Source organism: Pelodiscus sinensis, chromosome 5 (assembly GCF_049634645.1).
Source record: "Pelodiscus sinensis isolate JC-2024 chromosome 5, ASM4963464v1, whole genome shotgun sequence".
Classification (NCBI taxonomy): domain Eukaryota; kingdom Metazoa; phylum Chordata; order Testudines; family Trionychidae; genus Pelodiscus; species Pelodiscus sinensis.
In genome coordinates this window covers 119,881,032-119,903,868 of record NC_134715.1, presented here as the reverse complement: position 1 = coordinate 119,903,868, position 22,837 = coordinate 119,881,032, and the positions used below count along the sequence as shown (strand labels likewise).

Here is a 22,837-nt window from a genome sequence, read left to right as displayed (position 1 = left end):
GCCCCAGCAGCTGTAAATCAGGAAAATTACATTAAAAGGAGCAATCCAGATCTGTTAAAATAGAGAGGAAGGAAGTGTAAATTGCATCCTGAAACAAATGCCTAATTACAAACTTATGATCAGAGAAGCACCCACTGATTTCAGGCAGCTTCATTTTTGGGTTCTGAATTTCAGAAGTACCAAGCACTTTCAGTTCTGGTTGACTTCAAAGAATATTCTGGGTGCTCAGCACCTACAGAAATTGAGCATAGAAAAAGTGAGCCATGTGATATTACAGGTCAATTTTGAAAGCTTTGTTCTTAGAGTAGACTACTAGTGCAGCAAATGGAGAGGTTACATACCAGTAACAAGCTCAGTTTATTGCCTGCACACAGCTACTGCACTTCATAATTGTTTCCAAAGCAGTGACCATTATAGCCACATGTTGACTTGCCTTTAGCCAGGCTGCCAGATGTAGTAACCTGACTGCTGTTCTGGCTGAACAAGGTTAGGTTGAAAGGTTCACTGGATCTAAATAATCAGAACCGGCTGACCATACTGGGCCTGTTATAATCACCACCCTGTAGCTGCTTCAGGATTGTTGATATCATAAGTATCAGTGAGAAAGCATACCACAAGTCTCAGTGTCCAGTCAGTGAGCAAGGCAGCTGACAGTAAGCCTGGCCCAGACCTCTTTACAAAATACTTGTAATTTCTTGGTCTAGCTCTAGTCTGTGGCATGATGGATTTTAACTTTTTCCAAATACTAAAACAATTTGTTTTAGTGCAGATAATTGTATTTTGCTGGATGTTCCTGGTAGTTGGCAATGCACAGTTGGATATTGGCAGAATAGACTTTACTAATGAACAGATCCAGTCTTAGGGGGCTTTTCCCTTGGTGTTATTAGCAGCTCTTGCTCTCTGGATCTTTCCTCAACAGCCACTAAAACAAGAGACCCTATTACTAACTATGAATAAGATACTTAGAACTTCAGTCCTCATAGCAGATGCCATGAAGCAGAAAACTCCATTTTCCTGAACAGTAAAAGTCATACTCCACCTTTCTCCCATCTTAATATCATATACAAAAAGGAGGCAAACAGAGAGGGAATAATGTCATATGCTCTGCTCTCTAGACCACTTCCTCCCCTAACATCTCTAGCAGTCATGCTCTTCTTAGGCATAGTATGCATCTAAGATTTGAGTCTTACTTTGAGGAAAGCTTATTACCTCCATAAGGAAAACATTAAGAAAAAAATGATTAAGTATGAAAAATTTACAAGTTAAGACACATGTATTTTTATTTTTAGCAACACTATCCAATACAAAAGCAATAGCAACATTAACTGCTTTCAGCAGAATGTCTGTACAAAGTTATCATTTACAACAGTTTTACAATAAAATCAGCAAATACAAATCAAGCGCTTTCCCTGGATATATTGTTTATTTTTCTCTAAGTGTTAGACAACTTATGTCTACCCATAACTATTTACAGGTACCAAATTTAGGCTACAGCTCCTTAATGCATCAGTGCCACACTTCAGGCTTTTTTTTTTTTAGTAAATGTTGCATATTATGTCCTTTCCCACCACTGTAAAATAATCTTTTGCAAATGAGAGGAATTTACTTTAATGAATCAGTCAAAAGGAAAACCATGTCATATGGAAAAACCACTTACACAAATATCTTTACCGATTAAGGAAAATGTCAGAGGTTCAGTGATGCAGGAAACAAGGACAGAGCCCGCCACACTTCCAAATCAATAGCTCAAGTATCTGGTCCAGACCAATAACGAACTAGAAGTTGTTATAGGTTATTGTAGTTGCAGGTGGAACCTCCATGAGCTGGCACCCCTGGGACCTAAGCAGTCAAAGAGTTTTCCAGATCAGGGGAGGTCCACCCTGCTCCTTGCCACAGGCCTGCTGCCCCCAGCCTTGCTGGAGCTGTACTCCCCAGCTCGCTGACTCCAGCTGGGGCTGTGCTCTTGCTGCTAGCCCAGGCTGCACTCCTGGGCACCAGCCTTGCTGTGTCTGGCCCGGATGGGGCTACACTCCCCACTCTGCTGGTCTAGCTAGGTCCTTGCTGCCGGTCTCTGCCAGCCCTGCTGCCTCCAGGTGGGCGTGGCTACGTTCTCCACCACCATCCCAGCCCCTGAACCTGGCTAGCCTGGGTTCTCTGGTCCAGCAATATTTGTGGCCTTCCAAATCACAGATGTTGCTAGACCAGAAGGTCCTGGATTTTAGAGGTGAAACTACACATTTCACATTATCTATTGAGAGGGCATGGACCCTGTAGGCAGGATTTGCAGGAGAGTTAGTTCACCAAGGCAGTGTACAAAATCTCAAACCACACCTGCTTATCCTATGGTGGATAAATTGCTCTATGGATTGTCAGAGTGCTTAAGTAACAAGCTAACTTATGGAGAAACAAATGACAACCTGAAGTTTTACAGAACAGTTTTCTGGAGGGTAGTAGCGTTGCTTTTGGCTGGGTACTCTATGAACAGTTCAATGTTTTGAAAATTATAAAAAAGTAGTCTTGTAAAACCATCTGATATACATTAAATTAGAATTCAAAGAGGAGTTACACAGCTTAAGTTCTATTCTTTACATATTTGGTCCAGAAAATATAGAGACCACAAATTAGGGAACAGCCCTTTAACTTGCTTAAGCTTCTGCACTACTGACAGGTAGGGAACAACATCCAGTTTGAGAATATCAAGATATCAGTTCACAAAATTTTAAAATGTTTCCCTTAAAAGAGTATGCACAGAGAACCATTTAGCTCACAGTACTGAAGTCTTTAAGTGGCTCATTCAAACACGCTTCCAAGTCAAATTCACCTTCCACCTGATAGTCAACATGCCTAACCTTGGTGGGAGTGCCAGAAAAGGTGTCCTGGAATATAAAGTTACATTAGTGATTAAGAAATTAAGATCAGCGTGAACCTCATCTACTTAATACATCTCAATTTTCTAAAGCTCTATAGAAACAGTACTACATCAGAAGAGAGACTTGGAGGCAAGACTGTACAGAACGCAAGACCTTCTTTACTGCTGTTCTTTGCTCAAGAGGTCATTTTTGGCTGCTTCAGCCTTCACAAGACTTATGAAAATTGAACTCTTTATGCCTAGGGCTATGATTTTGGCATACATTTTTATTGAAAATTTCAGACAGGACATAGGAATTAAACAATAAGTTACCAAATATACATAAGGGCTGGAGTTAGGAGGGCAACTGCTTGCCACCCAAGGCCTGAATTAGTGGAATTTTGAGGAAGTCATGCAAGTTTTGTAAAAAAAATAAAAATCACAGAATCTGTGACTGACCCAGTCTTATGCCCCATTTCAACCTTCAGTTGTTGTTAAAGGCATACCCAAAAAGAGTGATCTCAGCAGGTCATGTCTTTCACATATGTTCCTCTTATGTGCTTTGAAAAGTGAATATTTAATGTTAATATTTAAAATATCAATGGCTTCTGAATTAGCTCCACTGAAGTACTATTTCAGGATCTCTGCAAATTCAGACATTCCTAGATTAGCTATACTTAGGTCTTATTTTCAGGAGTTTCTTCACAGCCATACAGCTAAAGCCTTTAAATGAAAACTTAAGACTCTGGAGAACAATTAAATGGTTTGTTCAGACACCCGTGAGTAATGGGGGGGGGGAGGGCGGCAGGGCAGCAAGGGAAGGAAATCCACAAAAACTGGTTACCCATCTTTTTGTAACTATTTTTCTCTGAAATGTGTTGCTCATGTCCATTCCATTCTAGGCATGCATGTTCCCACATGAGGGATCTTCACAGATTTTTGCCTTAGCAGTATTTGTAAGATACTGCCACGGCACTCTCTTAAGTGCGGAGCTCACGAACTGGTTTATCAGGTGTCACTGGCTCTACACCATCTCGGTTCCTTCTTGTTAACAACTCCGACAACAGGTAACGTGGGCAGGTAATGGAATGGACATGAGCAACACGTCTTGAAGAACAAGTTACAAAAAGATGAAGAATCATTTTTTTCTTCAAGTGCTTGCTTATGTTAATTCCATTCTAGGTGACTCATAAGCAGGAGGTGGGCTCAGAATTCACGCCTTGTATCCTGCAGCACAGCTCTGCCAAAGCCATCACCATCACCATCACCACCAGCTTGCTGGGTCAGAAAATAAGACATGAACGTGAGGGTGGACGAACTGATTGCAGGCCAACAGATTTCTTGGTTAGGAACGTGTGTCAGGAGGCTGATGACACCCATGCCCTGGTTGAACATGCTTGTCATGATTGCCGGAGGCATTTTTGCCAGCTCATAGCAGTAGTGGATACAGGCAGAGATCTAGGAAAAGATCCTCTGAACAGGACACTGAACAACCTATCATCCTGTCCATTACCACCACAAGCAACTTTTGCAACTTTTGCATAGTCTACCCATGGCTTTATCTATGCACAAAGCCAGCACCCACCTGACTTCCAGAGTGTGAAGCTTGCAGTGCTCCTCTGATATGAGGCTTGGGAAAGAATACGGGTAAACAGGTGTCCTGGCTAGCATGAAACTAGGAAAGAATCTTGGAGAAAGACTAGATGCAGATGGAAGTGAACCTTGTCCTTGGAGAAGACTGTATAGGGAAGTTCCAAAGTAAGAGCCCTGATCTCAGACACCTTGAGGGCCGATGTTATCACTACCAGGAATGAAACTTCCCAGGAAAGCAGCAGGAGAAAGTAAGAAGCCAGCTGTGCCTCATTACTATCACTGCTGAGATGATCCTGGCTGTTAGGTTTGCCATATCCCACACCATCTGGAAAGTAGGGGTGTTAAATTTAGATTAATAGGCTAATCGAATAGCCAATGCAATTTGCCTTGACTATTTGATTAGTCTATAAGGAAGCCTGGCCTTTGAGGCTGTTGCTACACTTCAAAGGCAAAAGTGATGCAGAGAGCACTGGGCAGTGGGGAGTTGCCACTCTGAAACTCACCATGGAGCCAGGGACCAGCAGCGCTGCTGCTTTGAAATGCCACATGGGGCTCCCTGCGGTGTTTCAAAGCAGCAGCGCCATGTGGAGCCCGGGTCAGCAGGGGAGTCCCCAGCTGACTCTGGCTCCACACAGTGCTGCCACTCTGAAGCCTCCCCTCCTCTTCCCCACCCTTGCTGCCACTTTCTCATAGAGGCAGTAAAGGGTGTGGGGGGAAGCAAATAGCCCACTAGTGTATCGACTGTCCAATAAGCTTTTGCTTACAAAGGGAATCCCATAAGTTAAAATTGTATCAGCCTAAGAGGGCTTTGATGGTTTGCCACCGAAAACTGCAAACTGGCTGTGGAATAAATTCTCCTTCCAAACAAATCCAGTCATTTGATTCTGTTTTTTGGAGCAAAGTTGGAATGCCCCAGTTTCTCTTTTTCATTGGCTGTTGAAACAACCAGCATGCCAGGGACAGGGTGGGTATAAAGTTATTCAAACCCGGTGGCCAGAACAAAGTATTTCTTTTCAACCTGTTTTGAAGTGGGAGGGCTGCAGGAAGGAGTTCGCCAGATGGGCAATCTTGAGGACACCATCATGCATTGTGCAAGACTGGTTGGGGCAGAAGCTCAAAGGACATTAAGCAGTCTGGGAAGGAGGAAGGCTCTGGAACAAGCACAGCCTCCTCTGCCTCTGTGTACACCTTTTGCATCGAGCCCAGCGCTGTCAGTAGTTGTTCCAAGGTGGTGGCAGAGGAACAGAGTGAAGGAGGTATTGCCATGACTGGCATTACCCATGCTTTCCAATAAAGCCATTACACCACCTATTGGCTGGGCTGCCATTATGCCAACACTGTTGACCTTGGGTGTCCATTCATGCCACTGGGATCTAGGCCAAGGGCTGAATTTCCCTTCCATACCAGAGGAATTCACTTCCGGAGACCACAGTGACATCATTGACACCTGAGTCTGTTTGGAGACCATAGCTGTTGCTGGAAACCAGTACCCAGAGAGAGGAGAGTGGTAGAGGTAATACGGGGACAGGTGCCATGGAGAGTGTTCCCACAGTATAGGTGACCAGACCCAGCATCGAGAAGGTAACAGGTGCCAACAGAATGGAGACTGGTGCCATCCCCTCGCCCCAAGAAATCCACGTTCAGGTGGCAGGACCATGATTATAGTACCAGTGAAGGAGGGTAAGCTGTGACAATCTGGGCAATGACTCCAATGTTCTGTGGGATGGAGAGCATGTCATTGTTTTAAGGGATTGACTGATCTCTGAAGAGTCTTAGCAGCTGGCTTGCCCCTCTTGGGGAGTCTTTGCTGAACCCTGCAGTACATGCAGTGTCGGTGGTGCAATCGGAAGCCATTGCTCTCGATGCTGGGGGAGCACGCAAAGGCGTGGGTGCCATGAAGGATTTTGCTCTCTTCACTGCTCATACTGGTCTCTTAGGAGTTGGAGGAGGACCCTTCAAAAGACTAATGCAGGGGTGGTCAACCTATTCTGGGCACAGAGCCAAGATAGCAGTGGATCCAGCACGAAGTGCTGGGGCAAAGCAGTCAAGAAAAAGAAAAAGGACTGCCTTTGAGGCATTTTGGCCACAGAAGGCTCCCGACGCCATCTTCATTTCTCGTCTTTCATGGCCGCACCAGACAGATCCCCTGCCCAGGTCAGGACAAGGAGCCAGGAGGAGAGGGCTGTTTTTGGGAGTGCAGGGGAAGGGGGGGGGGGTGGCTTACAAGCCACCGGGGGGGAGGGGGAAGGGAGAGAGAAGAGGAAGAGAAGAAGAGCAGCATGCGACTCAGGTTGGCCACGGCTGGACTAATGGTTCCAACCAGAGAAGCACAACTGCATGGCTCAGAAGGGTGACCAGAAGCATGTCTTTTGTCTAATAACCACTGGCTTGTCTTCCCTAGTGCCAGACAGTCAGCTTCCTCGCCTTCTTTATAGACCCCAGTGACAGAGATCAGTATTAGGCGGATCCCAGTGCCAGAGACATGTCACAGTGATGCCAACATGCTCAGAGATGCTTGCTGGGATGACTCAGAGGGCAGACTGCACAAAGAGAGCCTGTAACCAAATATCCTACTCTTTTTGCATTCAGAAGCCAAAAGTTTCTTATAAATATGGCACTTGTCTCACAAGAGCCTCCCCCAGGCAGTTGAGACAACTGCTATGGAGGGGGGTCACTTACAAGCATAGGATTGCTACAGTCAGCACATTACATAAACCTGGGAGACCAGGACATGTCCCACCTGTGGTGAATCAATGCTGGGACTCTTAACTACTATGAGACTTAACAGCTACTTAAGCTTAACTACTGAGAAACAATGTATAAGGCAAGACAAAAAACTGCTAGCCCTTGCTAAGTAAGGAAAGGTTCTCTAAGCACCATAGTCAATAAGGAACTGACAGGTCATAGGACCAGCAACACCTGATATACCAGTGCATGAGTATGGCACTCAAGGGGTGCCATGGTCGAGCCTACAGATACAAGGCAAAAATCTCTGGGTACATTTAAACTACATGGCTCTGTCGGCAGAGGCATGTAGATTTGTTGTTTTGGCAAAGTCAAATGAAGCTGCGATTTAAATGATCGCGGCTTCATTTAAATTTACATGGCTGCCACGCTGAGCCGACAAACAGCTGATCAGCTGTTTGTCCGCTCAGCGCGCTAGTCTGGATGCTCCCCTGTCGACATCAAAGCCCTTTGTCGGCAGCCCCAGCAAACCTCATCCCACGAATAATGGGGCTGCCGACAAAGGGTTTTGATGTCAACAGGGGAGCGTCCAGACTAGCGTGCTGAGCGGACAAACAGCTGATCAGCTGTTTGTCGGCTCAGCACGGCAGCCATGTAAATTTAAATGAAGCTGCGATCATTTAAATCGCGGCTTCATTTGACTTTGCCCATGTGTCTAATCTACATGCCTCTGACGATAGAGGCATGTAGTCTAGACACAGCCTCTGATGACCGCACACACGGGTACCCACACGCCTAGAATGAAATAACCGTGAGCAAGCACTCAAAGAACCTCCTCACACTTTAGGAAATGTTATCTGTAAAGTAGCAAAAAGTTGATCATTAAGAGGGCTTTCACCACAGTTCCTGCAAGTGATTAATGCAAGCCAAATCAATTAGATTAAAAAACTGTTGTGATTAATTACAGTTTTAATCACACTGTTAATAGAATACCAATTTAAATTTATAATAGCTTTGAATGTTTGTCTACATTTACAAATACATTTGTTTCAATTACAACACTACAAGAAGTGTACAGTGCTCACTTTCTTATAATGTAAAAAGATTTTTAAAAGTTCAATTCACCTCATACAAGTCCATTCAGTCCTACTTTTTGTTCAGCAATACTCAAACAAGTTTGTTTACATAAGTTTATTTACATTTATGGGAGATAATGCTGCCCACTTCTTATTTACACTTATCTGAAAGTGAGAACAGGCACTCATGTCACTACTGCAACTGGCATTTCAAGGTACTTATGTGCCAGATATGCTAAACATTCATACGCCCCTCCATGCTTCAACTTGTAAGTGCTAAAAAGTTCTTTGCACTAAAAAACAAAAGTTACATAAAAAAAATTCAGTTGTAAGATGCACTTTCATGATAAAGAGATTGTACTACAGTACTTGTATAAAAAGGACATTTTATCATTATTACAATGCAAATATTTGTAATAAAAAAATATAAAGTGAGCACTATAATCTTTGTATTCTGTGCTGTAACTGAAAAATATATTTGTAAATGTAAAAATCCAAAACCAGTAAATTTTAATCGCCCTGTTAAACAATAGAATACCAATTAATCATGACCTTTTTAATCTTGCGACTGTGACTTTTAAAAATAATTTGACAGCCCTAATTATTGATTTGAAATATAATTTAGTTGAATGGTTATGGCAAAATATTACTTACATAATTGTCTTGAGAGCTTGCTTGAGATTCAGTAGAATTACTTCCTATGGATTCTGTTTCCATCTCACCAAGATCAACAGGAGTACTACAATTCAAAACAATTCAAAACAAACGATTTAGAGCAAGTTAAAGTGTCCCAATGATGCACTCTTAACTATTGTACAGTTATTAGGAAGCACACCTCACGCAACACTCAGTCAGTTAAAAATAATTCTGCATTGCTTGCAATGAACTTGGTGCATCACTTTAGGAATTCATAATCTTGTGTGTTCATAATCAGAGGTCAATTTTGTAAATTTAACAGTTTGAAATTATAATGTGAGTTTTACTAAAGAATGTCTCACTCACAAAGTCACACTGAAGATAAAACAGAGCTTGTTTAATCTAAAACCCCAATTACTACTGGATGCTAGAAAATACCAGTGTGCTCTTACGATGTCAGAAGCAAAATTCTATCAATTAACATGGTAAGTTCTAGCTGTTCTTCTAGCAACCTTTAAGCTTTGGTGGGAGTGCCTGAAAAGATATGACCCAATGGTGAGAGGATGACTATCAACTCTCAAGGCTTCCAATATGCAGAAACAGAAATTAGTAAGGAAGCTGGAAGCACTCTGGGAAGAGGTGGTAGTTTTGCCAGCAGTCTGCAGCTCTCTCAGGAAGATCCAGCAGGAAAAAAACTGGCCCCCATAGCTCATGGAATTTAGTGAATGAAGCGATCTCTTGTGCCTTCCCCCCTTCTAGTAGCAGTCTATTTTTTCTGCTGTTAGACACTCCCCTATTTGTTCTGTAGGAAGTTTCTTAAATGTTCCCATTATAGCTACAAATAGTAGGAAAACTAGCTTTTACTGCCTACTGGGATTTTAACTACAGGTTGGACCTCCCTGGTGTGGCACCCTCAGGACCTGACTGGTCCTGTATGAGGGATTTTGCCAGACCAGGAAGGTCATATCTGGCCCTCCAGCTACCACCTCGACCCCTAGGTCTGGACCAGCTGCTGGCCTCCTGGCTGGCCTTCCAGCAGGCTCCACTCACTTCCTAGCCCTCTGCCACAGGGAGCCTCAACCAGGACTGTCTGATCCTAGAACATTACCAAACCAGAGAGTCCCATCCTAGCTCTGCTCAGAATTTAGAAAGCATAGCAGTAAGTTACTTCTATGTCTATTCTAGCATGCCACTGTTACTAGTGCGGATAATGATTTTTAGAGAAATAGATATTGTATATAGAAGGCCATCAAAAGCAAGGCACAGAATGTTTTCCTCCCCCAACACAGAAGCAGGTACCTTAGCGTCTGCGCCTCAGCTTCCCCTGGGAAAAGGGGATAATAATACTGACCTTCTTTATAAAGGATTTTGAGATAACTGGGGAAAGAGTGAAATAAAAGCTAGGTGCCGCCTGCCAGATTGGAGAGGTTCTAATCTTCAGGCAACATTCTGGATACCTACCACATAATGAAGGCATGCCATAAAATCTATAATTTGAGCTGAAAATAAAAGTAAGTAAGTAAAAAAAGAGCACTGGGATTTTCCTGAAGCCATGGTTCGCATTTCTGAAATATGGTCTCTCCAGAAATGTCAGGTGTTTCCTGAGCTCAGAAATATCAGTTTTGAAAAAAGCTAAGACTGAAGCAGTCCCCACTCGCTCTGGGTCCCAACTGCTGCACCTCTGCTTTTCAAAGGTTTCTGCCATTTTAAAGGCAGAAATGCAGCAGAGAACACAGGGTGAGCGGGGAACTACTTCAATACCCGCTTGCCCTGTGTTCCGACTACTGCGCTTCTGCCTTTTAAAATGTGGTAAGTGCAACAGGGGGCTCTTACTACATTTGAAAGGCAGAGGCACAGCCAGGATAGAGACCCCACCCCTTATCAGCTAATCAAGCAGTTGATAGGATTTCCATTGACTACTCGATTAGCTGATTAATCAAAATTTAACATCCCTACATTGTATTACAATCTTTAGTTACATGATCACATACTATTTCTTCCACAAGATTCAGCATCCTACAGCGCACAGGATGGTGCTGAGGGAATTAATCATGGTTGTGTAGTGAATAAAGCCATTTGTAAGTTCCCTCCCTCATTCTCTAGAGAAGTAGGAACATCTACAGAGAACAAGGCAGAGGACTGCAGGAAGGGAAAAGAAGGACTCTAATTAAGGCAGGCAATGGCATGGTACAACTCAGTTCAAATCCTATCTCAAAGGCTTTCTATGAGATCCTGAGCAAGTTACTTACATGCAAATTTGGGAGACTATTAATTGCTTTGGGAATCCATAACGAGTCCCTTGGCTTTTATTTATATTTTGTCATACTGCGTCAGGTTTTATCAGTCAACAATTATTGTGTCAGATGTTTGGATTGAAGACAATTTCCTGTATTATTTGCTAATTACCTCAACCTGCACAGAGCAAGCAAACAGTACTAACGATGGAAACTGCAGTTTCTAAATATTTGGGTTAAGCTGTTTTATTCTTCTATTTGCATGGTTAAAACTCTACCCGCAAAGTTACATCTGAAATCACTGAAACGGTGAGATATATAATTGTTTGGACTATTGACTCACACTGCCAATGTCAACAGATTCCAATGAACAGGAATCTATTCACCATTTAAGTATTGCTTTCAAAGTCCTCTGGCTAGGACTGAAGTAAACAGAAAAAAAAGAAAAATGTCATTTATAGCCTAGGTGGTGTCAAGAATAGCACAAGGGGAACCATTCAGAGCAAAAAGGCACTAGCAAGTGGACAGTAAGAACTATGGTGAGGAGTTGCTGGGGCCAACTGAGGTGATAATCATGCTATTAGGAAAGAACCAAATAAGTGGTAAGCACTAAGTTAAATTCCTGAGACTGAATAGCAATGCAATTGTCAAAGATAGCAATACTGATACTTGAACCTAGCATTATGGAAGGCAAATTTAGTGGGAAGAGAGCCAAGTGGACTTCACTGTGATTGAAAGAGTCTAGCTGAATTTTGTGCCATAGGATAAAGGTGCTGAAACACACTGTTTTAGGAACTTAGTATGTGCTTGATTGGAACTGAACTTTAAACATTTCCTACTTCTCCTGCAATGTATGAAAAGAGCATCAACACAGCGGAGCCAAAAAAAATGGTTTTCAACTTTAAGCATGGTTATACTCAATCCCCTGCACTAAAATCACTTTACAAATGCGAGTAGGAATGACACACATTGATTCTTTGTGAAGATGTATTTCTGCTTAAGTTTAGATCACACTGGGCCTATGTTCATTTTGTCGGTTTCAGAAAATTATCTCCTCACCACTGCTAGTATCAGATAATTTCTCCTTCCATTTTAAGGGCAAGTAAGCTGTTCCTGCCAAAAAACAAAAGCAAAACAAGAAGCAAAATCTGCAGAGACAAGGGACATCATCACTGTTTCCGCAACTCTGTAAAGTCACAGAATTTGGTACATCATGGAGACCTGTAGGCTCTACAGTTTTATATTGTTTTGTTTTTGAGTGCAGTTACATAGCAAAAGTCTACATCTGTAAATGGTACTTTGATGATAAAACAATTGCGCTACAGTACTTGAAGAAAACTGAAATACTATTTCTTTTATCATTTAGTGTATATATTTGCAATAAAAAATATTGTGAGCATTGCGCACTTTGTATTGTGCTGTAATTAAAATCAATATATTTGAAAATGTAGAAAAACATATACAAATTAGTATTTTATTAACTGTGATTAAATCTGCAATTAATTTGAGTTAACTATGTGAATCAACTGCAACTGACTGCCCTATCAATTACAATTGGTTAACATAGTAAAAGCCTCCTGATGATTCCATTCTGAACATGAGATCTAGAAGCTTCTGCCAAGTTGTTGTGCTAGAACAGTGATTTAGATATAAAATAATAGTGACAGCGGGGCTTGTTTAATCTATTGACTAGAATGTGCTTTAGGTTCTGATAGGCTGAGCCTTCAAGCCCTTAATAGTAGCTTCTTGGGTTTATTACTAAGCCATAGCTCTCAAATTTAGCAAAAGGAAGCCAGAAGGACATGAGACAGAAGTTACCCTTGGAAACAATGCACATGGAAGCCACAGACTCACTAAATATGGAGAGCCAGGTGAGCCTTAAGCATTCTGATTGAAGGTGATCTGAATTGGAACTTAGCTAAAAATGGAAACGTGTTTATATGGCGTGAACATTTAATACTGCTTTAATCACTTTGAAAAAGCTGAAGATGAATATACTAAAACATTACATAGATGTCAGTTGATCCATAGTCATTTTCTGAAAAAATTGTAATATATTAGAACAAAAATTGTGGGATCAATACATACATTGTTTGCAAGTCACTTCCTTCTTCAGCAGGAGGGTCCCAAGAATGCAAAGCAACCTTCCACAGTCTGATTTGCTGGTCCCAGGATCTACGGCTATACTTCTTAAATTTATTCGGAGTCCTAGGATGGACCCCTGGGACCCGATGACACCTATATATTCAGAAAAATGTCATGAAAATTCCACTATAGCTTTTCAAATAATCTTTCAAGTGACTGAATTTGTCTAACACTGGAAGCCTATTAAATCCCATTCTCAGAGTATTTTGGGTTGGTTTTAAACCCATGCAAGTATTCAAGACAGTTAAGCTGTTTGACTCTTGTGCAGCTCAGGTTTCTCCCACTTCCTCCCCAGAAAGTTTGGTCTATAAACACGCTTAATAAGTAACCAAATACATGATTGTATTATACATGTCTGGTTCTTTGAATTTACAATAAACTTACCTTGGAACTTCTTTAATGTATCTGTCATACGCAATTGTGTTTTTTCCATAATTTATCTGTTTTTGCCGTCTCATCAGAACCACTTCATCTGTCTCAAGTTCTACTGATACAGTGGATTCCTTTGAATCAGAACTAAAGAAAAAACATTTAGATTTGAGTTAAACTGCATTAAGTTCTTGTGAGTACCAGAACACACAAGCCACCCCCGCAACAGAAATCCTTACACCTGCTGTACTAATTAGGTTTGTTTCTGAAAATGGATGCTTGAGATTTTGTGGAATTAGCATGTTACAAAGTGATCTTGTGAAAACAAATTACTTCAAATTGATTATTTACAACAAGGAAATCATGGGCATGCAAGGAGTTTAAAAACAACTATTGCAGGATATTTTTTCATTGACCTCCAGAAATGAATTTACACTTACCTTCCAGAAGAGGACTTTCTTTCTCTTGCAAATTCATTTATCAAGAGCTTTCTTTTGTATCTACAGAAGACAATTTATTCAATATAAATATGTTTAAAATGTCAAATAAGTGGTAAGTGGTCAAAGGCCCACTTTCCTATGGAGAGAGTGCAAGGTCTGGGATGGGGGTTAGGTACAGAAGGGAGCTCCGGGTAGGGAACTAGGGTGCAGGAGAGGGTGTCGGCTCTAGGAGGAGGTATGGAAGCAGGAGAGGATTCTGGTCTGAGGGAGGAGTGTAAGAGGGGGTGCAGGGTCTTGGAGGGGGAGATGCAGAGGGTTTGGGTGGTATCCTGGGGCAAGGAATTGGGGTGTAGCAAGGGGGAGGAGTGCGAGGCAAGCTCTGGCAGGGAGGTGCTTACCTAGGCTGCTCCCAGCCAGCAGCCCCAAGACTGTCCCCTGCCTGCCAGCAGCCCCAGACCACCCAAGGTAACTGGCTGCTCCCTGAGGCTCTCTGTCCCAGGCACTGGGGGAGGGGGGGCTTTGCACACTGCCCTTGCTCCAGTACAAACACTCAGCTCCTATTGGCCAGTTTCAGCCCTTAGGCTGAAGAATTTTCCTCAGATCAGATTGGCAGAGATTCCGGCATTTTTTTCGCCTTCCTCTGAAACATGGGTCCTGGGTCATTTTGCAGGTTTAATGTAGCATAAACGGTAGATTCTCCATAAGTTGAAATCTTTAAATCATAATTTGAGGACTTCAGTAACTAAAGTCAAAATGAAGTGGGGAGGTGAAGTTCTGTGATCTGCAATGTGTAAATCAGACTAGACAATTACAATATTGGTCCCTTCTTGACCTTAATCATCTGAGAAGTTCAAACAGTGCACAGTAAACATTTTTTCATCATGAAAATGAGTCCCTCTCTCTTTCGTAATCTAAAGATTCGTCTTTAAAAACTCCCGCTCAAGTCTTATCCTGGCAATTACCATGCAAACAGATAGGGAGTGGATGGGATAAAGTTCAAAGAGCAAGCCAATCCTGAATCTGCTGGCAGTCCTTCCAAACGACTATACAACATTATTTGTCTAGTATTTCTATAAATCTAAGCTGGCCTGGGAACAGATATCAGAATTTGCCCCTAGATATGATAGTCATAAGTGATTATTCATTATTGTGCTGCTATAATTATGAATGTAAAAAAGCAGCTATGATTCTACAAGAACAGGGATTTGCTTTTGTAACATCAATCATACATAGCATATGGTACCTGGCAATTTCTTTATTAACAGTGGTCCTCATTTCATCTTCCTCAACTGCAGATCCCCAGTCTGAACATCTTGAAAGAGGCCCAAGTCCTTCTGGTGTTGTAAAGCTGAAAAACAAAATCTCTGAATACAACTGAAATTTTATCTCAATTTCCCCACATAATTAATCTCTAGTTTGATGGCTATTTAAAGCATTTTTCAATAGAACTGCTTACTCAGTGTAGTGCTTATGTGTATCCAATAGTATCTACATGCACTAGAGGTGTTAACATGTGTTTACATGGGGGGAAGGGGAGGAGGGAGCTGGTGAATGCGAGGAGCCAATTTTTAAGCCGGCTCCCCATGAGCAAGAGCTCCCTTCCCCCCACCCCACCCCTTAGAGGGGGACAGGCAGCTCTGTGGGAGCTGGTGCTCCTGCCTGTCCCTCAATCCCTCATGCTGCTGCCTCTGTGGTAGGCAGCAGCGGGGGAGGAGGGCAGGTGGCTCAACAGGAGCTAGCACGCGCAGGGAGCTAACTTAAAAGCCTCCCACTACTTCCCTCCCTGCCTCTGATACAGAGCTCACTTCCCCCAAGCACTGCTCCCCCCTGTGCTCCCTCCCCCCTGCGCTGCTGCCTCTGTAGAAGGGAGCAGCTCCACAGACCGTGGCGCCTGGCTCTCCCCCTCCCCCGCTGCCTTTGATTCAGAGGCAGCAAAAGGTATGTGTGCATGTAACCATTAGGATTAACTGATGAGCCCAGGCTTATCAGTTAATTGCATAAACAAGTACACGCTAACATCCCTAGTCCTCAGGTACATATTCACATACCCAATGTGCACTAATAAAAAAATTTCAATGCTTCATACCAGCGCAGAGCTTCTATACCTTGTGATGGTTGTTGACCAGGTCATGATGGAAGGCATTCAGATCAATTCACTTGTGTATCTCATAGTAATGGTTATATGTATAAGTGTGTACTCAGATTTTTAAACTTCATAAAAGCTAGTGGAGTATCATTGATACTGTTTTCATTTATCTACTCCTGTCAATGTTGCAGCAAACATTTACACAGTAATTACCCATCAAGGAAAACTTGTGAAATGCTAATGAAAGATTTAAGGATTTACAGAAAATGCTAATTTCAAAGCTAGTGGCCCGTATGCACGTGGGTCAAAAGTATACATGCATTTCTCAGGCATGGTCATCAAAGGAAAATCCCATGTGAGTAGACATACTGTCAACTTGCTTTTGAATAAAGGAGCTATAAATAAGGATTCAAGAAGTGATCCAATCTCTCTGGACTGACTGATTCTAAGAGGACAGAGTAACTCAATGAGAAGAAGGAGAATTAATCTCTGTATTCCAGAAAGGCTTTTGGACAATTGGAAGGTTTTAACATCACTGACACCCTTTGGAATTACAAACTCTGTAAACAAATTGTTTTATTTCACCTGCTTTAACCTCTCAAGAACTCATTCTGGTGTAAGTGGGCCCTTGGAACTGGGAGAAACCTGATCCGGCGTGATTTTTTATTTTAATAACCATTTAGCACAACATTCACTTTGTCTGGGTAGCAAGATAGACTAGAGGCACCTAGAGTGAGACTCCAGGGCCTACTCATGAGCCAGGTGTCAGCCCTTGAGGTAAGCACTCACTTTTGAGAGTCACTCCAGACAGTAAAAAACAAACAAATGGTCGGGTAGCTCATTTTATACTAACAAAACATGTAGATGGTATCATGAGCTTTCGTGGGCACAGCCCACTTCTTACAGTGTGACACAGCTACAGGAGAGTGATCTGTATTCTTTTATGGCATTTCCAACAACAAATTGTGGAGCCGATAATAGAGTTATATAAGTGTAACTTAAAGCAGTAGTTCCCAATGTTTTTGATACCAGGGACCAGCAGACTCATTCAATAGCTTTTGGCAGCCTGGTAATGTTTTATTTGCATATTTGTTATGCAAATGATCAATATGCAAACAAACAATTATCAGTCCCTTAAAAGCCTAGCCCCCAGTGCCAGCCCTAACCACTACAGCCCCACTTCTCCTCTACCTCCCAGAGTCCCTTGCACCCAACCTCCCAGTGCCAGCCTCCTGTCCTCAGATCCCGCCAGTGCCAGCCCCCCATCCTAAACACCTCTGTGCCAGCCCGCTGTCCCTTAGAGCTCCCCCACCAGACCGCCCAGTACCAGCTTCCTGTTTCCAGAGCCCCACTGCACCCAATCCCCAGAGCCTCCCCCAGTGCCAGCCCTGCCCCCATAGCCATCCCCTACTAGCACAGCCTCCAGAGCCCCCCAGCACTTGTCCCGCCCCTGGAGCCCCAATGCCTACCCCATCACCCTCACCTAGCCCTGTGCTGCTGCCTGTGCCATGGCAGTTCTGGGGGCTCGGGAACACTGCAGCACCTCTCCTCCAGCCACGGCTTTTGGGAGAGGCTTGTCCTGCCCTACCTATCAGCCAACCAGCGCTGGGCAGGGGCAGGGTCTCCTCCAGCCATGGACGAGTGCTTCCCTGTGCGGCAGGAGACTCCCACCCCTGACCAATGCTGGTTGGCTGAGAGGCAGGGCAAAACATACCTTTTCCAACAGCTGTGTTGACAGTTGTGTACCCTAGCCCAGGCCCCCAGAGGTTCACAGCCCGCCCGGCAGTTGGGAACTATTGATTTAAAGCAATAGGGATGGACAGGTCAGAGAATCTGATGTGCCAACAATAGAGAAGCCACAAAGCTTGACTTTCAGCTGTTACATTGAGTTTGTAGGGCCATATAAGAAACATCTTTCTTGAAAAATGGAGCACAGCTAAGACCTTTAAATGGATGTGGGACACACCCACTGTACTCAATGACCATTCATGTTTGAGAATAATACCACATTCAAGTAGTTTAGCTTTTCACTTATAATGCTAGTTTCTGCAGTTAAAGACTACAGATTGTATGGTAGGAAAGGGGGGGAGGGGGAAAGCATGCTGTATATTACATTAAAAGCCACTACAAGCAAATCTGACCTTTTACCTAAACTCTGCTGAGTATATTTCTGGCTTTGCTTTCCAGTTACTGCTAACTAAGCAGTTATACAATTTATCTTTCCTCTAACATGGTATCCAAAATTTTACACAAGACTGTAGAAGTGGTCCACATCAGAGACAGAAAAGTTCAATTAAGACAAAATAAAGTCTCAGAGGGGTAACTGTTAATCTGTAACTTGAAAAACAATAAATAGTCCTGTAGCACCTTTGAGACTATCTATATACACAGATAATTATAAGCTTTTGTGGGCAAAATCTACTTCTTCAGGTGAGCTGAAAGACAATATAGTTCATTACCACTCATGCAAAACTACTTCTTAGAGCACTAGTTCTCACTGTGGCCCAGAATGGGGATTGCCTTTAAAAAAAAAAAAGTCACAGCAGAATTATCTCCCCACCTTAATAACTCTATTGGGATAGGGGACCCTCAGCCATCAACTTGTGTCCCAAGCAATAGAGACTATTATGCTGGCTATGGTGGGATGTGTAGATCCTTTAGTTCCTCATGAGATAGCACTTTGATGTCTCCCCCCACTGCAGGCCTGTGTGGGACAACATATGGTCTAGGCCAGGACTCTTAATGGCCACTGTGTCAGTTACCACCCTCCCACCCACTGAACTCCTGCCAACTAAATAAATGCAGCAGTGGCTGCCGGGACCCTGTCCATAGGTGAAAAAAATTCTCTTCGCCCTCTACAATAGGACCAGCCTGCCATCTCCCTGATTCTCTCCAGAAGGGGACAATCTCACTAACCTCTCAACCAGAAAAGGTATCTTTAGTGGGGAGACAAAACCAGGGACACCTGCACTGCTACCTCCCAGCAGTTGGAATAAAAGGCCTAATTTTGCTGTTTCTATGCAGTGTGTGAAACCACAGTTATCAAAGGTCCCTACTATTTGTAGGCTATTGGCAGTCTGCAGAGCACTCCTCTATGGCTTACAGAAGTAGTTTCAAGATTAGAAAAATCTATCTGAATTCATACCAATATAGCCATGCTTGGTGTGCATATCATGCATGTTGGATTTTTTTTTAAAAACAACACAGAACCTTAAGATTGGAAGGTACCTTAGAGATCTTCCACTCCAGTTCCCCCACTCTTGGAAGGAGTAATTATCTTGACAATCCCTAACAACTATTTGTCTAACCAGCTCTTAAAAATCTGCAGTGATGGAGTTTGCACAATCTTCATTTTATTCCAGAGCTTAACCTCTCTGACAGAAAGTTTTCCCTAATGTCTATCCCTAAACTGTCCTTGTTGCAATTTAAGCCCATTGCTTTTTGTCCTATTCTCCACAAGAGCTTTTTAAATTTACTGTATTGATTCAATTACACAGATTATTAAAAAAAAAAGAGGATATAACTGTCACAGAAAGGCAGTATCAGCAAGATGAAGATAGGAAAAATCTGTTTACTTAACACTTGCTTCTTTTGGTGTAATTGAACTCTAGGACTGCTGCAGAACTACACTACAACATGCAACTTTGGATCTATGGCATTACAGTATGTTGTACAGTGCTCTGTCCGGACCAATCTTAAATATTTTAAATCAATGAAGTCACAATCTCCTTTTTGACTACTGTAAAACCTAACATGCTTTATTCACCATGAAGACTCTCTCAACATGCAGGTCAAATTTACCTTTTCTAATTTTATCCCAACAACTGATGTTTCCCATCCTCTTGGTCCAGGGTAAGTAGCAGCAGCTGGAACAAGGAACAACATATGACCTCAAATCCACCCCCTCCAAATATTCTTGCACAGCTAGAAGTAGCTCCTTGGAAAGTTTCCCTGATCCTGTAGTAGCCCTAAAGCAACCAGTCCTGGCAATGGCTCCCGCTACTCCAAACCCCTCTTCTCTGCTCTCTTATCTCAACCATAAGGTAACGTGATGCCCAGACCCACAACACTAAATTATCTACAAGCTGATTCAGCCTTTCTGGCAAGCAGGGCCTTAGTGAACAAAGAACAACAGGAGAGAAAAGGGCTACCTCTGTATTTGTCACAGTAAAGTAACACCATGATAAAAAAGAAGTCACTAAACAGTGTTTTTCACTTCTTGGTTTTTACATCCTGCCAGTACTTTAATAGAGGTTTTCCCCTACTCGCCCTCACAAAAGAAACCTCAGGTCATCTGAAGAAGTAGTCTGTGCCCACAAAAGCTCATTATACCATTTACATGTTTTGTTAGTCTAAAAAGTGCTACCAGACCACTTGTTGTTTTTTTAAAAATTACTATATAGTGATATATCACATGAGGTCTGGAAAGTGAAAATATACTGGCCAGTTTCACGTTTTCTCATCCACTAGAAATGCAGGCCTGTTTCAGCTGCATACCCTATGGACAAATCCTTTATTACACATACCTATCCAACCTGTTGTCAGAAGATTTATACTTGTTTTCATTATCAAAAACAGAGGAATCCGAATCATTGGGCTTTCTGCGTTTCCCATCTGCTCCACGTTTCCTTCCTTGAGACCAACGAGGTGGATGTTGTGGGCTGCTGGGATATAAGTCAATATTTAACAAGTGGAACTTGCATGCCACCTTTGTAACCTTTTACATCCACAATGCAACCAAGATTGCAGCAAGTCTACAGGCACCACTTATACCCTGAAAGCAACACCCCACCCAGCAGCTCCCCTTTCCTCCCTGAAAGGTTTCTAAACCCAAATCTGCACAGAAAATGCTAGCTTCCTGGAAGGGCTCTACAAACCGGGGCGATCTTTCACACCTGCACCTCCCTTAATTCTCCTGGATAGGAATCGCATGCTAAGCCGGGTGATGTGAATGGTTAACCGGATGATGTTCCCATACTGGAAACGCATGCTCAGGCTAGAGACGAGCATGCACCCAAGGGCAATACTCACCGGGTACACTTTGAATTAACGGAGACTGCCCATCTCCTAGAACTGGAAGGGACCTTGAAAGGTCATGGGGTCCAGTCTCCTGCCTTCACAGCAGGACCAAGTACCATCCCTGACACATTTTTGCCCCATCTTCCTAAACGGCCTCCGCAAGGATTGAACTCACAACCCTGGGTGTAGCAGGCCAATGCTCAAACCACTGAGCGGTCCCCTCCCCCACTTAACCCGAGCCAGGCTGAGCAGCCCCGTTTAATCGCCACCCGGGCCAGCCGTGACGTTTCACCGGTAGCTGGCACGGCGGGATGTTACATCCCTGGCTAAGAGCGGGTATTTTATCCTCCTCCCCCCCCCCCCCAACTTATTTCCCCTCAGCGAGCCGGGACACGCGCCCCGCTACGGATCCTGTTCCGAGACGCGATGCCGCAGCCCGGCCCGCGCTCACGAGCCCCGGCCCCGCGCGCCCTCGCAGCTCCGGGGGCGGAGACAAACTCCCACCAGGCCCCGTCTGCGGGCGAGGCCGGGGAGGGGAGGCGGGCGAGCTCGGCGCCGCGCTGCCCACCGCGGGAAGCGCCCCCGCCGCTCTGAGGAAAGGCGGGTCCCGCCCGAGCGCCGCCGCCTCAGCACCCCGGGCGGCTGCCGGAGCGGAGGCACCTGTCCCCGCCACCGCCCACCTGCTCTCGCCGCCGTGGGGGCTCCTCTGTCGGAAGGACATGGCGCGCGGAGGGGGGGAGGGGCAGCGCTCGTGCCGCAGACAGTGGGAGGGAGGAGAGGCGAGCGTCGCTGCCGCAGACTCCGAAATACGCCCCGCTCGCGCCTCCCGCCAGGCGCAGACTGACCGGGAAGCTGCGCTCCCGCGCGACTCAGGCGCCCCGCCCGCCTCGTGTGAGAGCGCAGGCGCGGGAGTCCGGGGTTCGACCATCGAGGAGAGGGGGGGGGGTGCGACTATGGAAGGCGGAAGAATCTGCGGTCTCAAGCCAAGAGTCCCCGGTTCCAACACATACCTCTTCACCCCGGGGAATGATCTCTCCCTCGCAGCACCTCAAGGGAAATAGAGATTCGGACAGGGAACGTATTTCTGTGTCCCTCCCCCCCCCCCACGGGTGCCCTCGTGGGCTCGCCCTACAGCTGGAGCCGCGCGACCTCTTCCCCGGTCTCTGGTGAAGGGCTCCGCCCCCAAGGGCGTGTTGGCGGGAGAATCCGAACCCCGCTGCGGCCGCATTGTTGCAGCATTGTGACTGGTGCTAGCACCTTGCATTGCTAGGAGCCAGCGCTTGTCCATACCTGGTGTTGTTTCAGATTAGCTTGTCTACCTTACTTTCACATCCAACTTTAATCTGTATTCATTTTCAAGTTCAAATAAGCCCTAGTGTATTGAACTCTGCATTGCAACCTGTGTTTTTCCAGAAGGATAACATATGAGAGTATTTTGTAGGCCCTATCCTACTTGTGTTTTGTGCCCTCTGTGGATTTATTATACTACTTTACACACTGGCCCTTTGCTCATTTTCTACCAGCGCTAAAGGTGAAGATGATGGAGATTTGAAAACAGTTCTCTAGTCTATCATATCTAATAAGATGCTTGCAGAACTTAGAGGCATGCTGGATTTATTCAAACAATCTAAACTTTACGGCTGTGTCTAGACTGGCAAGTTTTTCCGCAAAAGCATTGCAGAAAAACTTGCCAGCTGTCTACACTG

General features: G+C 44.1%; 1 protein-coding gene across 3 annotated transcripts; it reads right to left on the bottom strand.

Annotated features, from left to right (window-relative positions):
- Positions 1-1,254: 1,254 nt before the first annotated feature.
- On the bottom strand, positions 1,255-22,074 carry SLBP (stem-loop histone mRNA binding protein). 3 transcript variants are annotated; one of them, XM_075930904.1, is made up of 8 exons: positions 21,977-22,074; positions 20,639-20,773; positions 15,270-15,374; positions 14,027-14,086; positions 13,602-13,733; positions 13,161-13,310; positions 8,857-8,941; positions 1,255-2,876 (listed from the first exon to the last, which is right to left on the bottom strand). In XM_075930904.1, exons 1-8 carry the CDS (start codon positions 22,057-22,059, stop codon positions 2,760-2,762), a joined length of 867 nt encoding a protein of 288 aa, XP_075787019.1. In that variant the 5' UTR covers positions 22,060-22,074; the 3' UTR covers positions 1,255-2,759. The 3 variants fall into 3 exon arrangements, with proteins under 3 accessions (XP_075787019.1, XP_075787020.1, XP_075787021.1); XM_075930905.1 differs by lacking the exon at positions 21,977-22,074 and adding an exon at positions 21,812-21,970 and having other exon boundaries at positions 20,639-20,776; XM_075930906.1 differs by lacking the exon at positions 21,977-22,074 and adding an exon at positions 21,812-21,970.
- Positions 22,075-22,837: the final 763 nt, after the last annotated feature.

Bases quoted from the DNA above. Each gene is read 5' to 3' on its own strand.
- SLBP (XM_075930904.1), bottom strand. From the start codon at position 22,059: ATGGTCGAACCCCGGACTCCCGCGCCTGCGCTCTCACACGAGGCGGGC. The intron at 20,774-21,976 runs GTCAGTCTGCGC...ATATCCCAGCAG, and splicing joins CGCGGGAGCGCAGCTTCCCG to CCCACAACATCCACCTCGTT. The intron at 13,734-14,026 runs GTAAGTGTAAAT...TTTTTTCTTTAG, and splicing joins AGAAAGTCCTCTTCTGGAAG to TTCTGATTCAAAGGAATCCA.